Below are 17,031 nucleotides of genomic sequence, written 5' to 3'. Positions count from 1 at the left end.
AAACATTTTAAATATTCTGGACAAGAGATATTGAAAATAACGTTTTTATAAGCTAAATGGAAAGTAATACTCCCTTCTAAAACTACGATAAATTCAACTGGATAAATTCACATATTGAAAAAAGATCTGTATATAAGACTTTAGATTAAGTATGCAAAAAAATGAACCTAAATGATTTCTCTATTTGGGATTGACTCTGTATCTCAAAATTTTAGAAGATGGGATAAAGCGATGAGAGGGAAAGGATCATACTAGAGTGGTCATAGCAGAAAAAGTAAGAGAATGGAGGCCCAAAGAGGCAGAGGCCCATTCTGTCAACTTAACCTCTGTCCTACATGTCCCCAGTTAGTCCAATCAGCACATCCATTCACTTTAACACAAAAAATTTAACCCAAATAAAAGTGGCAGTTATTTTACCAAAACTACATCTTCAAACAACCTTCTCAGAAGAGCTATGCTGATACCTACAGCCAAATGTGAAACACCTATCATCACCATCATCCTCCCCAGTGACTACTATGGAGTGCTTACAAGGCAGCAGCCTTTGCAAAGTACCTTAAAACTACGCTTTAAAACTTTCCCATATCCTGTGAGGGAGGCACTATTATCTCCACTTTTTTTAAGTGAAAATTGAGTTTGAGACAGACTAGATTCTTTCTGAGCAACAAACCTTATCATCTGGCTTTTTGTCATTTCTGGTTAAAACACTAAGTTAAAAAGTTGATTTTAATTTCTGTTCTCTTATTATAGCTGATGAATTTATAAGTTCTCTTCCACTGAAAAGAACAGCTTCCTTAAGATCAGCCCAAGCATATCCCACTTTTAATGTTTAGATGAAAATTTTAGGAACTGTAGAAGACAAAGTCTCTGTGAAGCTCTTCTACTTAATGTGTCTTGCCCTGTGGTACCTAGATAAGACTTCATATGTTGATGCTTTGACATAAACCAAGTGCATACAGCATAAATCTATTTAGTAGCATGTGCTCAAGACAGGCTAGGTGAAAATTCTAAGAACACAAGGAGAGTATCATTTTTAAGATTTAAATAAGATTTTTTCTTAGAAGATGTTTAAATAGTTTATTTTTAATCAAATATTCTTTTTATTATTCCAAGAGATCAAAGTAACTTTCTAGATATAAAACTCCATGCCAGATTCCTACTATGATTTATTACATAATTTTACCTCTACTTCTAAAAAGGTCAGAATTTATTAAAAGAGTTTGCTTTATATCAGTGTTTCTCCAGAGTGTGTTCCTCAGTAACAGGTATTTAAATGAAAGATTCCATGGTAAAATATAATTAGGAAACACGAGGTTAAACTAAGTCAATTAGGTTTCTTTATTTAAGAAAAATATACATTCCAAAGTTAAGCATATCTCTTTAACTGGGGAGAATTCTTTATACTTCTGTATAAATTTGTCCCAAAACAAAGCCACACTGATGGCAGCCACAGATGAATAGGATGATAATGCTTTTTCTATTTACTTCATACACGGGGTAGAGAGGTAGTCTTATAAACTCAAGTAACTGTGACTTCAAGGTTAGCTTATGTAAATATATTACTAACTCAGATTTTACAAAGTTGTAAATGAAAACTATAGTTCTCTACATCTTTGCTGTTAATTCCATTAAGATTATCTAGTAATGTATGTCCAGCATATTAATGTGTCCAAAATTTTAAGAATGTTTAAAGCATGTTTGAAAACAAATTTTATCCAAACTAAATCCAAAACAATTTTCATTGATTAGATTTCTTTCTTTTAAAGCTAGATGCTTTAATAAGTTTTTACTTAGTACAGAGCGTTAAGTCACAGGCACAACATACAGGCAAATTCTCATTATATCGAATATCAAGGCAACCCAAGTTTTTCTGTTCTTGTGAATTCTAGAATGATAATTAGGTTATAGGAAATATTCCCAGTGTGAAGGACTCTGTAGAGAATATAAAACTGGAGGAGGAGGTATAAGAGCATTCTAGACTAAGAAATGATAAGTAGACACACACCTTCACTCTGACCCTCCATGGTTTTAGTCTTTCTCTATATTTGATTTCAGTGGATAGTTTGAATGTTTAGGTGGGCTTTCTGGTGGCAGTAATCGCTATGCCTGCAAGCTGTGAGTGCAGCTGAAAGGCAATTGCTGCTTGATAGAGGATAAGACCAAGAAATGGGTACAGCTAAAGTCTCATCACTCTGCTTAGTTCACCTCTGCTCTCTTCAGCCTTGTCTAAAAGGCAAACAGTGCATTCACAGATATCGTCAGCACAAGGAAAGAAAGTAAAAAAAAAAAATTAATTGTATTGTTTATAATAATAGGATCTGAAAACCACTAGTATTCTTAAAAGCCAATCTCTAGAAAAGAAATACCTTTGTTTTATAAAATGCATCCTTTTTCACGTATGTTATTTCATCTTTTTTTAAAATGCTAATGTAAAATAGAACTTGTAAAAAAATTCTATAAATGCTTATAACTTCCGATCAGACATAATGAGAGCTATGGAAATGTGCCTTAAAGTAATTGACATGACATATAAAATCATGCACTATATTAGTTAAGTAGGAAAAAAAATGAGCTTCATAGTGCTACTAAATTAAAAAAGAAACAAACTGCGTTATGAAAAGAAAACAAAAGCTGGCAACATTTGTTAAAAGCTTAAATAAAACTTAAATGATCAATATTAAAACTAGAAAAGCTACCAATACAAGAAATAAGCTCTCACACATGTTCAGAAACATACCCGCCTTCTACAGAACCTATGAGGCGATCCTCCCTTAGCAATGAAGTTTATACAAAAATAAAAATAAAAAGAGAAAAATCATCCAAAAACTTTAACTATTCATTTTCCTATTTGACATATTTAATAAAATATTAAACTTACAATAAAAATATACTCACATACTGAATAACTACATTATTTATGTTAATCTGTATAAATATGAAATCTGTACATTTCTTATCCTTAGATTAGCCAGTAATAAAAACAATCTCAGCAAATAAATGTATAAATATACAAAAGAATTATTTTAATATAATAAAACTAAAATATTTTTCTAGAAAAATGTCCGATTTATTTTATATAACTTTAATGCAAAATTAGAAATGATTTCATCATTCAATGGTTATTTCTTAATGGACTATTTCTAATAAAAGACAGGAGAAAAGATAGTTGTAAAATTATTCCAAATTACAAGTAACTATTCATAAACAAATTACTTTGATTCCTTAAATACATATTGGACTTTGAAGTTACAATATTACAGGTACATAACCAAAATTAGTATGGAAAAGTACTAGTGGAAGCATGATAATAAAACCACATTGACAGTATAAGAATAAAGAATCTTGAGTGACTCTTACCCTCTGTTCCAGTGCTGACTGAGTCTGTTGTCTCAAAAGAGCTTTAAATGGCCCCCCTTCTTTTCCAGCACTACCACTTCCCATTCCTACAGAACATCAGTACATAAATAACCAAAAAACAACTATAGAAACATAAAGGTTAACTGCATTCATCTTCATAAATACCATGAGTCAAAATCTGTTAAAATGATCCAAACATATAAAATATCTGAGATGGCAACTAATTAGCACATATTTTACCCTATTTTATTCAAAAAGTTTATTTGAAAAGCAAGATGTCAAAGTCCTATTGATCACAACTAGTTTTAGACTTAATTTGCTTTAAATTTTTTTAAATTATGTTAAAGTGTGGAATTTTTATATAACATTCAATTTTTAAAAGATGAGTTTTCTAGTCAATAATTATCAAGATAATACCAATTACTTATTATATTAATTTAAGAATAGCAAAAGAAATGAGAAATATTAAATGTTTATTTAAAAGTAAATACAGAAAGGGAAAGCACTAATTGTGCTGACTTAAAATATTCCAAAATCCTCTAAAGAGCATGAATTTTAGGCAATTTTGAAATATAGTGAAATCAATTTTCTGATAACTTCCCATTCCTAAACATTCATGACAAAACAATAATGATATCCATTGTTTTCCACATTCGTTTGTAAAAATCAACATAATTTTTTTACATAACTAAAAATCACAGACACATAATAGACACATCACAAATGTATAATTATGGATGAAAGAATTATATTTCCCAAGCTCTTCGGTGTATTTTTTAAGGGCTTAATTTTAAATTTCTTTCCCTACCTTACTTTATTCTTTTGATAATACCAATAGACCAACCATGGTCAGAGAATTATAGAAAGCAAGGGACAGGTGAGAAGCCAATTCTCTACAGAATAGAGTTAAAAGTTCAATCCCACCCTTTCAAACTGAAGATACAATGGTCAGATTTACTATAATAACTTAAAAATGTAATTAATTTACTTTTACATTTTTAGCTGTTCTTGGATAAGGAAACAAGATTAGCATATGTATAGTCCCATTCTGTTATTTAAAAAATAAAAAAGGAAATATACTTTTCTTGCAGTAACCTAAACATGATTTTGAGACTATACAATACTAAACATATAAATGAAACTAAGATCTTTATATGAAGCATATTGAAAGCCATAAAATAAAATGTAATTTTATAGAGATAAATGAAATATCAGAAAATACAGCAGAATAATTTGAAAATTAAAGCAATGGACAGAAAAAAATAATGAAAGAATATTACCAAAATGAGACTTAAACTGATTCAAACAGAATAATTTATTAATGTAACCATATGGTTTAGCAACATGATGGTACAGGTCCAATGTGAATAGAGTTGGTGTAAAGGGAAAGAAAGTAAAGCATCTAAAACACAAACTCGAGTAATGACAACCTAATAATTTTGGAAACATGCATATCTATGTCCTTAGTCATAAAACTTTTTTAACATATAAAATAATTTTAGCAGAATATTCATAATTATCCATCAAGTAATCCTCAATCATGTCCTCATGATAGTTCCAATCATTTAAATCTGTCTGCCAATAAGAAAAATAAGAAGTACATCCTGTGTAAAAATACCCACTACTTCTTTGTAGTATGAAATAATTTTTTTCAAAGATGATTCAAAATAAAGGGATTAAAAGCTGACATAATGTGATCCTACCAGAAGCAGCCAGGAACAGCTCTTCACTGAAAGAAACACTTTTCCTCAGAACTGGGCTGACAAGGCTAGAATGATGAGGGGGAAGGCTAGATTCCGAGAGGAGGAGACAGGACTTTTTAAGATGAAGGGACCCACAAGAGAGAAAGGGGGAGCTGGGATACAGGTAAATCCTAGGCCCCTGTGGGTAAGGTGCTGTGGAGGAAAGTAGCAGAGAAAAGATGTAGATTCAGAAGATGATCAGAAAATGCAGGATAAGGAAAGCAATGATGAAGCAAAACATAACAGTAAAAATGAATTTTAAAATGCATACACAAATTACACTAAGCATATAAAGTCATTAGCAAGACCATCTATCCAAGGTAATATAAATAAAAGGCATAGTCTAAACCTTAACAAAACCTTTACAAACTTTACATTTATTAAAATTTTTTAAACCACTAATATAAGATTTTACGCCATTCTAATCACTTTTAGTTGATTTCTTAAAAACACTTAAATTGCCTGCCCTTTTTTGTTAAGAATGTGTAAGGTTAAAACATATCACATCTTTCAAATTTGTAAATTTGTAAACTTATTGCCTCAAATGTAAACACTTATTTAAAGTGGTAAAGCACAGTTCTTCGAATGTTCCTAAAACGTATCCCTTATGAGTATTTAAACTGAATACTCACACACACACAAAAATCAAACAGTACCACTTTAAGCAGTTGCCATTATTAATTTTAAATAAAATATTAACTTCTTTCTAATTTCAAGATGTATGTTAATACTTTTCCCTCTAAAATTTTATCTGTTCAAATCTGACCATAGTACTGCTTGCATTTACAAAGATCTGAGTACATAAGAGCCAAATAACCTCTGGATCTCAAAAACTATACATGGTTAAAATCCGACTTTTTAGTAAAAATTAGCTTGAGTTAGGTGTCAAATCAATATCCTATTAATAGCATTCTAAAATTCTGCTGTGACTAGTTGAGTACTTGGGAAAAAATATGGAGGGAAAAAAACCCTGTAAAATGTCAAAAAATAGAATTTATTAGAAATAAATCAATGTGAAAATTTTTTTTTAGGCAAGGCAACCCTTGGTTGACCTCATAGATTGCAAGAACCTTGTCAGCTTACAATCCCTTATTTTTTATTTTTTACGTCTATAGCACCTGGTCTTCCTAGGTGGTTTCTCATCCAAGTACTAACTAGACCCGACTCTGCTTAGCTTCTGAGATCAGACAGGATTGGGCTTGTTCAGGGTAGCATGGCCACAGACCGAATTTTTTAAAAACAAGACCTATCTGAAAAACAGGTGATAGCTTTAACTACCAATGGAAAAAACAACTTCCTCAATCTAGGGTTTATTAACTTTATTTTTGGCTCCCCAGTTTACATATAATAAATCAATCATAATCAGCTTATTTATTCTATTTCTCAAGAGACTGATTTTTTTGTATAGGTAAATCGGAAGGCAGAGAGTCATGAAATACATGCTGAATTAGTTTCAGAAATTTTAGAACAATCATAATTTTGTCATTTTAAATCTCCACAAGAAATGAGAATGCTCCTTTGGAGTATTTGAAAATTTTCAGGGACTCATGATAAAGCCAAAGGCCTAAAAATGACTAATATCCTACAAATATGCTACTGAGGTTGCAAATAATTATAGGCAAAAGAAAATTATTTATTTGGAGGTAGCTTATAAATATAGAAATACATGGAATAATAACCTCATAAATGAATTTTTAAAAACTAAAAATGCAGAGCTAGGAAACAAAATGCAAAACAATTTTCATTTGATAGTACAACTGACTGCTTACTAGAAAGCTAAGAGAAGAGCTTCAGTTAATTTATTACTTGACAATCTTCTTTAGGCTTGGCCTTTATGATGAATTTTTAAAAAAGAAATAGAAAGACCAAAGAAATACTTTCAAAAATGTATCTGTGGTATGGCAAAGAAAAGTAAAGATAAGAATATATGAAAGTGGCCTGGAATATACAAATAAACAGCCAATGGGCAGAGCTTCAAAAATATTTTTAAGAAAACTTATTCTTCAAATACTACATTAAGTCTTTCTTGTTTTGATTGTCATAAATTCAAGGCCAGAATCTCATTCTTTATTAAAAAAAAAAAAGAAATGAAAACCCACTAAAATTTGAATGGTTCCACTTTATGACGTGACTAGTTAAGATGCCACATGCCAATGCAGGCATTGTCATCAAATATCATTTATTTTTAGATGTTGTTATTACATATATGTAAAAATAAAGCTGTTCTTTTTAAATAATTAGGTATTCGGATTATCTTTACATATTATGACATTAAAATAGATATTAAATTTCCAGGCTTATGTTTTTAATGTTCTATCTTTACTTTGGAAGTAGCAGTGCTTCTAGAATTAGACTTCTTTTCATTGCCTTTGTAAAATCTGAGGTCATTTTATAAATTTCTTGTCTAACATAAAAATAAGGTTATTAAAGATAAATTTAAAATATGAACTATGCAAAATGTTTTCACCAATCTGGCAAAAAAACTGCCAGACAAAAATACTATTTACAAAAATTACAAACTATTAACTTTTAAATGCTTTGTTTACTGTTTATTTTTCTTGAGAATATTAATTTCATGATTAATAAGTTAATTCTATTTTACGGAGCAAGGAATTAGTTTAATTTTTTATCAATTTTTGTCATAAAACATTTATAAAAACTCAAAGATTATCAAAATACACAAGGAAAAATTATAAATTCCATACATTGAAAAATACGTAAGAATAAGTAAAGCAAAACTGCTATTTTCTAATCTAGAAAGTAAGACTAGCAAAACCAAACATTTTAAATAACAAGAACTTAATTGATAGTTATATATACTCCAATATAACCATTCTACTTGTTCTTAATATTTCTTTCATAATAAAATCTTAGAATTCGGACATAGAAACAATTAATTCAAAATGCTTACACTGCATGAGGACTGCAAGCTACTAGTCTTACTTTGTATTCAAATGTTTTAAAATGTTATTCCTCTTAATTTGAGCATGAAAAGTATCTACATACAAAAAAATCTTGGACTTCACATCTACACTATGATTAAATCGACAAAATGTAGATCTCTGAACACGATAATTTTTGAACTACACGAAATTTTCATATTTTAATTGTAGCAACTGAAAATAATTAGTATTCACATTATCTTTTAACTTAAATGCCAAAAACAGGAAAAAAGGCTTGGATGGAAAGCTAATATGAAACAGAAACAAATTTGAAAAACAAAAAAAGAATAAAGAAAAGGTGGGTGGAAGCGCCTTACCAGTTTTGGGTGTCAAACTCAAATCTGTGTCAGAAGAAGAGGACTGTCGACTGTAGGACTTGGAAGGTGAAAAGGAATAAGTTTGGTTTTTCAGAGGGGTTGAGGGTCCTGATGAGTGAGTATTGGGGTTGGGCTCTTCATTGAAGGGAATCCTGCCAGAAGAAGGTGGAGAAATATTAAGTAATCATGTGCCAGAGGACTTGATGAAGGCAGCATGATCCAAACACCCGGAAAGTATTGGGGCAGGGCCAACAGTCATTTCTTAAGTGTGGAGCTGGGTATGAGGCCAAAGACAACCAATTGCTGTTTAACCATTCATCATTCTTCAGATAAATAATTATCTGCATTGAAACAGTTAAGAAGCCAAGTAAAAAAGAAAAAAGAATGAAATGACAGACTAAAGGAGTAAAAAATATTAAAAGAAGTAAACAAAAAGAATAAATACATGACTGAAAATACTTTCAAATAAACGATGCTTTTTTTTAGGTTGCAAATGAAAAAATGATGATTGCAAATTGTGTGTGTAAATATTCACAGTTGTTTTTATATTTGCACACACACACAAATATCTTCAAAAGAAAAATGTTTCCTTATCCTATAGCATCAAGAGTGCCACAGCTAAAAACACAGCAGAGAGGGAAATGAATATAGCTACACAGAAACATTGCATTTTACGCAGAATAATGGCTTACCTGTTTTCCAACAGCTCTCTTCCACAGAATGAAACAGATCCTACTATAACAAGTTTTGTACACCAAGAAAATGAGCAAATCAGAAACTTTGGCAGCTATTAGAATCCAATCTTCAATTTTATTTCTAACCATATGTAGTTATAATGGCAAAAATACATACTGGAGGATTCTCCTAAAAACACAGAGTATACCTATACAAGATAGGGTCCTTAGAGGATCTATGGAAGAGACTTTGGAAGCTGGAAGAACACTTTAACTTCCATGTAGTTAGAGACTCTGTTGGCTAAATATAAGATTTTTTCACTGCAGCTGGACTTCAAGTGAGAAAAGGAGGAAGCCAAGACTTGTGGTACCTGCCTATGCTACCTGCCTGCCTGCCCTCTGCAGCCACTCTGCCCGTGGCCTGCCTTCCCCAGCTCCGGAGTCTGAGCAGTCTCGTACCAGTATAGATGAGAGTGGGAACAGACACAGAGAAGTTCTGAGTAAGTCGTGAGCCAGTAGCAGTGTGAATGGGGCTGTTGTGGGTCGAGCGGCATCCGTGGCTTGGAGGATGAACCAGCGGAGACCTGAGGGAATTTGTGGTCAAAGTGGAAGAAAAGAAAACAATACATTCGACAGATAGCAAAGTTATGTTAAAATAATTTCAAAGGAGCTTTAGTTAGAGGAGAGGAATTGTTTTTTTAATCCCTAGCATGCAAAAAATCAAATTGAAATTTTTTTTAAAAAACTAAATATTCATTCTTTAGATATAGTTATAAAAGATCAGATTAATAAATTAGGACTGAGTAAAAAAATAGCAAGCAGAATTGTCGGTGGAATTAAATTTTTAAAAAGACTAAGATTTAGATTTTAAGTTTCTTTAAAATGTTCGTTATTATTTTGATCACCATAGAAGTTACTACACAATATTTTAGGGAGAAAACACCTATAAAAGTGAAAAGTCAAATATAAAGTTCTTATATTACCTTTGAAACTGACATATGAATAATTGCTGATATAATTACTTTTTCTATGAAGAAAGTTTAACAAAACTGTGTCTAGAATCTCAAGATAGGGGTACTTAAGGATATAAAAAATGACAACATAAACAGAAATGAGTGAACTGAATGGATATAAGCAGATATAAACATTCCATATTTTAACATACCAAGTATATAGCTTAAAACCAGATTGCACTGGGAAAACAAGAAAACTGTTTTTTTAAAAAAAAAACACGTTAATAAAGCAATGTAAATGATTTTTGACTAGCTCTCAAAAAGAATAATATATTATTTAAAGTTAAACAGAATTTATTTAAACTACCCTCTGAATTGAAATTTTCTAAGATATCAACTTATATCCTGCATTGGACCACATCTGCACAAGTATAGATACATTTAGATCAGATACAGATATATATTCATATATAACATTTAAATTTTTCACAAAGAAATTAGGCTAAGAGGACAGTTACATTGAATGGGGAAAACAGGTTTATTATATAAGAATTCTAGACTTCAAATTAGCAATTATTTCACTGTGCAATGCTTTCCCTTATGCACAATGAGGTGAGAAGAATCAAACACGAATATACTGAAAAACTATCATATCCTCATTTTTTAAGAATTCAAATTAAGAGCAAGCCAAGAAGCTAACTTTTCCTGGCCTTTTGTTCTTTTCTATTGCCCAAGGAACATTCTTAACAATCAAAATTTGTCAAGTTTCAAACATGAGCTATCATTAATTGGCAATCATAGTCTTTCATAGGGTCTACAGACTATTTTCTGAAAAATCACTGATTTTACAATAGAATAAATGTTTCTACTTTTGTTGCTAATTTAAAAATGTGTTTAACATAACTATTAAAAATCAAACATCTCACTGGTGACTTACTTGCATACAAACAACTGAGTGGTTTTATGTTTTTTCTTTCTCTGTTGATGTAACTAACAAAGTTAAAAAGCCTAAAAATCAGTGCCATACAGAGGAGAAATTATAGCTCGTCTTTTAGAAAGTACTTTTTTTCTAAAGTAGAGAAGCAATAAATCATATTTAAATGCACTTTCTACCATCAAAATAATTCAGCTAGGAAACACCAAAGAGATTTATATTTGTGCATTACACTGAACATTTAAAAGGAAAAAAAACAACTGTAGGAGAACACACTATTAATAAAATAAAATGAATAAAATAAAATAAACATTGTAAAATGTTCAAATTATGACATCACATTAAAATCCAAATACACTGGGGCATCCCCTAATGTATTTGTGGAGTTCTAATTCTTATCCGTTTCCTTACATGAAAGGCTGCTATACAGTAAGTGATACCATAGTGGTATTTCTAGTACTAAATCCATTCAAACAGAAATATATTCCGAACTACCTTTTTATACAATTTCTGTCTAGAATCCATAATGTTATAATATCAGAATAATTAGAATCAACTGAATCATAAAACAATTTTAAACTAGCACTCAAATGGACTCATTATCAACAATACAAAGAAGCTAGTTGAAATAAAGCAGCCTGAGTATTGAGGTATTTTATTGGTGGTTTTTTTTTAAGTTATCATGATGTGTAGTAACATACCTTTCAGAAAATCTTAATGAAATAACTTAAATTCTTCATGGTATGAGTATTTGACAATTTAAAGCAAACAGCCACAACAAAATTAGAAAAGGAGAAAACTTACAAAATCCTAGAAAATTTACATTACTGAAATACTTCTTGGATGCGGACAAGACTTATTCTTGACTCACATATCATTCTAAGGCACTAACAAGGTAATATAGCTTTCTCATTCCACTAGTAAATTTAGTGAAAAGAGGAAAACTTTACGCATCACAGCTGCAAAAACCAGACTGCTTCAGGCAGTGTAGATAAGCTGGAGAGTAGCAGGAGAAGGAGAGACTCTAGTCTTTACTTAACTTTACTATGGAAAGAGAAAAAAAAATTGAATCTCTCAAAAAGTTACCCCTGCAATCTGACTTTACCTGTAGCAGCAGGCAGTTTATATCTTTTTAAGACACATTTTAAATGGAACATAAAGCAAATTTACTCTTCCAATTTATTTAAAAGTTATTATACTTGTAACCTATTTCCAAATAAAATTAGGTAATATATGTGCTCTCCTTCTTGTGACTAAAATTTAATCCAAATAACTAAATGCCATAAGAAAGGAAATAATTAAACAAAAAGAATAAGCTTAAGATAAACGGGAAAATCTCATTTTAAAAAATGTCGTTTTAAAAAAAATTTGTTTTTTAGTCAACCTCTCTAGACTACTGCTAAACTAGAAAACATTTCAGGTTTTCTGACTACAGAATTCTGACTCCCTGATGATACGGGAGAGGAATCAGCAAACTACATATTACAAGCCAAATCCATCCTGCCATCTGTTTTGTAAGGAAGTAAGTTTTACTGGAACACAGCCAAACTCATTAATTTGTATATTGGTGATGGCTGCTTTCACACAACAGCAGAGTTGAGTAGATGCTGTTAGCAAAGACTAAATTATTTACCTGTACCTTCTAATCATTTACATAAAAAGTTTGTTGACCCTTGATCTAGAAGAATCTCTACATCAGTGGTTCTCAATGGAAGTACTATTGGCATTAGGATGGAGTTGTCCTTTGCTGTGTAGAATAGTCAGCATTTCTAGTCCCCAACAGGATTGTCCCCCTTACCCCAATCATATGACAGCACCACCAATTTAGAATGATAACACACATAGGCCCAATCCGGCCAAGAGAAATTTTTGTTGGATCACACACAGTTTTTTCGAATATATATGAGTCTAAATTCCTTTAGAGCAAGATCAGCAAACTCCTTTTTCTGGAAAATGAAGATAAAACTATGTGGCCAGGGCCTAAAATATTTACTATCTGGCCTTTTACAGAAAAATTTTGCCAACACCTGCTTTACACAGTCCCCAGTATTACCTATTTAATTATACCCAATTGTTTTATTTATATAAACTGCTTGGCCTCTGTAGACATTAGAGTTTGAGACTCATGCACAAGTCAACCTCTCCTGCTTTCTATAATATGTTGCTAATAATAAGCATAATTGAATCATCAGGCAGTGTAGATAAGCTGGAGGGTAGCAGAAAAAGGAGATACCCTGGTCTTAACTTTTAAGCATTCTCAAAAGAATAAGTAAAATTCCACACAACACATAAATATTCATTTTATGCTTTAGATATACAGTGTCTAAAGATCTGGAATAAGTTTAATTTTACATTACTTAATTTAAATTTCTTAAGACTATAAATATGAGGAATATCTAAACAGTTTTAAGTGTCAAATGTAGACAGTCATCTCTAATCAGAAAAATCACCATAGCAAAAAAAGGTATGTTGAAGAACACTGCTAAAATGTTTCAAATCAAATGAAAATATATAGGTAAAAGATAAAAAGGTCCATAAAAACAATTCACTAATTCATACTTACTCCTTCATTTCTTTGGATGGAGAATTACACGTAGGAAGGAATGCTGCTGGGCTGCTTAATTTATCCAGAGTACACGCTGTTCCTATGGCTCGCACCACTAACCCAGATTCGCCTTCCAGATCAAAACACTGTAAGTATCCGACGACAGCATTTCCTCTCATTTCAAGTACTTTCAAGCCAATCTTCCTCTGCAGTTCACCTACAAAAGAAGAAAACATTCTGCTTCATAATATAAAACTAGATATGATAGTAATAAAAAGAGTTAAAAAAATCATAGATATTTTAGAACTTGAAGGGAACCTAAAAGATTATCTGGTTAATACTCCTACTTTCAGGGAAGTAAGATATTATTAGCTACATTTTACAGATGTGGCAGGTAAGCTTCATTCATTCATACATTAATTTACCAAATAATTTCTGGTTGTGTACTGTGTGCTTGGCGTTACTCCTTCTACATACTAGAGTTCAGATACAGGGACGAACTAGAAAGATAAAGCCCCAAATCTGGTGGAGTTTACACAATGGTGGGAGAAAACAGAAAAAAAACAGGTAAACAAATATAAGTATTAAATATAATATAAATATAGCATATACTACATAGCAACATAATATAGTCTAATATAATAATAACTTATACAATATGATTACATATCATTTACTATACATATGTAGAATGTAATACATATAGTTATATATTATTTACTATATTAAAAATGTAATACACATTAAATGAATATAACCTATTTATACTTATTTATAAATATCAATATAATTAATTTAATATTAAAATAAGTATAAATATATTTGTATTTTCTATTTAAAAATATAAATTTATTATATATAAATATAATATTTACACTGATTTATTGTCTATGTGTGTACACAAAAATATGAATTTTAGATGATAAATACATTCTTCAAAGAAAAATAAAGAAAAGTGATTAGGAGTGGCAGGGAGGCGTAGAAGGAGCCACAAATAGAGAAGGACTATGAAAAAGCAACATTTGAACAAAAAGCATTAGAGCAATTACCTAAACTATGATTATAAATAAATGCTAGAGAGAGAAAAACTAGAACCCAATTTCCTACTTCCTTGCTCAGGGCACTTTCCACTACGCCACTTCATGAGCACAATATCCTTTTACTACCTAGTGAAGAAGGAACTATAAGCTTCTGATTCAGATTTATTCTTGTTACAGGATGGCAACGTAATGTGTGTTCAGGAGGATGGGGCCAGGGGTAGAGAATCAGTCACTTACAATTTACAATCTTCACTGTAAAATTTCGTAGCATGTCAAAAGGAAGTGAAAATATTTGAAGTATGAAGTCAATCAGTAATGAAGTTTTTTTTTTTTTTTTAAATACCTGACATTAAAGAAATGAGTCTCTGTCTGGCCTCATTTGATGCCCTTGGTGTGCGAATTCGATCAATCCATTGATATTCTGGATCTTCATTGACCACAAGTTCTTCTACAAAGCCATGAATTATTACTGCTCTATAGCACTTTGGAATAGATGTTGCTGTTAAAAGAAATTGTCTATTATGCTTCTATTTATCAAAAGGTTAAATTCAATTTCTTAAAAATGTACAACTAAGTTCTTACTTTTTGGATATATAGTACAAGAACATCTTTTTACTATAATAATCTCAATGTAATTATAATAATACTTCCAATCAAATAGTCTTCTTCTAAGTTTCATTTCATTCTTAGAAATAATCATTTTCTTTCACGAGACCTCTCACCTCTCTCATGTAAGCATAGTCGATATAAACTGTATTTGTATAATTTAGAAACCATCGATGGACTTCTTAAACAGCATTGAATACAAAGTTCAAAAAACAAAGTCAGCTAGCTGATTGTTACAAATAGGTAGAAAGTAGGTATGAATACAAAAAACTTATTCAAAGCTCTTTGAAAAAGTTCTGTATACTACATACTGCAGCCTCAAAAATCAAACCATTACCTTTCTGACATAATCTGAGGAATCACAGAGCCCTGAAGTTTCTAATAATCCATGGTCATGTGGTTAACTGGTTCAGCACTCACTGTACAACTTAACACATCCATTTAATAAGTAGGACAACAAATGTCATTGGAATTTAAATAAGATCTTGTCAGATTCAAAAAGGGGAGAACCTGAGAACATCTACATCAAACTAGTCTCCATGCACCTTGAAGCTAATTCAACCACTTAGGAGCTTTTAACTCTATTAATCCAGACTGGCTATGAATTGCCTAGATGTGCCCGATTTCAATCCATATTGCATGGTTTTCACGGGTCTCCATTCCTGTAGAAGCCTATGTAATTCTGGATAACACCAGTGCTTGGCTATAATGCTCTGCTCCTATCTTTCAGTGTCTTGTATTAGAGTAAAATACTACTGGATTTTTCTTTTTTCCATTTTACAATTATACAAAGTTTAATATAGTCATATCTTTTACATGCTTGACAAAAGTAACTTGTTTTAACTTATGAAATTTAATCGGCAATAAATTATTAATTTCTGTGAAAGTAGTAAAACAAATATGTGAAAATTATTTCTGAGCTTGTTTTTCATAGATTGACCTATTGGTACAAGGGAAAAATCTGCATTAGATGAGTGGCTGCAAGCTCTCCGATAAGTTCATGTCCAACAATTATGCTTTTTAAAGCCACAGGAGACTTCTGCAAGACACACATGCATCCATTTACCACAAACGGCTCCACATCTGAGTTGTCTAGTTTTAGACAGCCTGTGTGAATGAATTCTGAGAGTATGAAACTTGATTTCATTGACTGAGAAAGTACAAGTCTTTCTCCCTTTATGTTGTTGCTGACTATTAACGACCAGCTGACATAAAGGCAGCATAGGCTATGTTTCAGATACGGTGCAACACCTGTTCTATACCACAATTTTTTATAATATACTTATGCATATATAGTTCAATAAAGAGTGATATTCTTTCCACATGTGGCCTAGGTGAACTGTGGACTCTTCCTGTTCGTCAAAAAGGATAGCCCGGTTCAGGTTTATTCCCTTAATTGTTTGGTTTTCAGTTAAGACTATATAGTAAATGCTATCACATTTTGCCTTCCCAGATAAAAGTCATCCAGATCTAGAAAACTTCTCTAAGACGAATTAATTGTAGCACTGCAGCAAAAACATTCCACCTTTATTTTCAATTTTGTTTCCAGTCATTCTAAAGTATCTGAATTATCTTCTCAGGTAGGGAGCTCTAACAATCAATTCTCTACCTTGAGGCCCAATATTATAAAACATAAGGTTTAAGTATATGAGATTAAGTTGTTTCATTAATATATGGATTCTCCTTTAAGATTCTGAAAAGAATCCAAAAATCTTCACCTGTTACTCTTTCTAGTAACTGTTACTGGCGATGTTTAATGTTACTCCTTCTAATCATGCTGGTAAGTAGGCCAGAGTGGAGGCTGGAGTAGCAGCTGGTGAAAGGGCAGGAGTAGGAAAAGGCCACAGTGGCATTGTCATGAAAATCATGAGCACATGTTCTCCGATAAATTTTCCTAACAAAAATCTCTATGAACTTGGAA

At 31.3% G+C, this 17,031-nt stretch overlaps 1 protein-coding gene and 1 pseudogene across 15 annotated transcripts in view; both read right to left on the bottom strand.

Annotated features, from left to right (window-relative positions):
• The window catches only part of C2CD5 (C2 calcium dependent domain containing 5), an 80,119-nt gene that overhangs the window by 45,951 nt on the left and 17,137 nt on the right, over positions 1–17,031 (bottom strand). For 12 of the 15 annotated variants that reach the window (XM_039882504.1, XM_039882503.1, XM_039882509.1 and 9 more), the window contains exons 6-9: positions 14,848–15,003; positions 13,483–13,681; positions 8,359–8,510; positions 3,358–3,443 (exon numbers count right to left, since the gene is read on the bottom strand). In XM_039882504.1, coding sequence (XP_039738438.1) covers positions 3,358–3,443; positions 8,359–8,510; positions 13,483–13,681; positions 14,848–15,003 — 593 coding nt within the window. Of the gene's footprint in view, positions 1–3,357; positions 3,444–5,060; positions 5,253–8,358; positions 8,511–9,491; positions 9,710–13,482; positions 13,682–14,847; positions 15,004–17,031 lie in introns of those variants that run through there. The other 3 variants (XM_039882515.1, XM_039882516.1, XM_039882517.1) reach the window with 3 other exon arrangements.
• LOC120618576 (leucine-rich repeat-containing protein 34-like) lies at positions 15,035–16,882 on the bottom strand (annotated as a pseudogene).

The sequence above is a fragment of the Pteropus medius genome, unplaced genomic scaffold, assembly GCF_902729225.1.
Source record: "Pteropus medius unplaced genomic scaffold, Ma_sr-lr_union100, whole genome shotgun sequence".
NCBI lineage: Eukaryota > Metazoa > Chordata > Mammalia > Chiroptera > Pteropodidae > Pteropus > Pteropus medius.
Note: the sequence above shows the minus strand (reverse complement) of the source record. Positions and strands in the feature narration are given on the sequence as shown.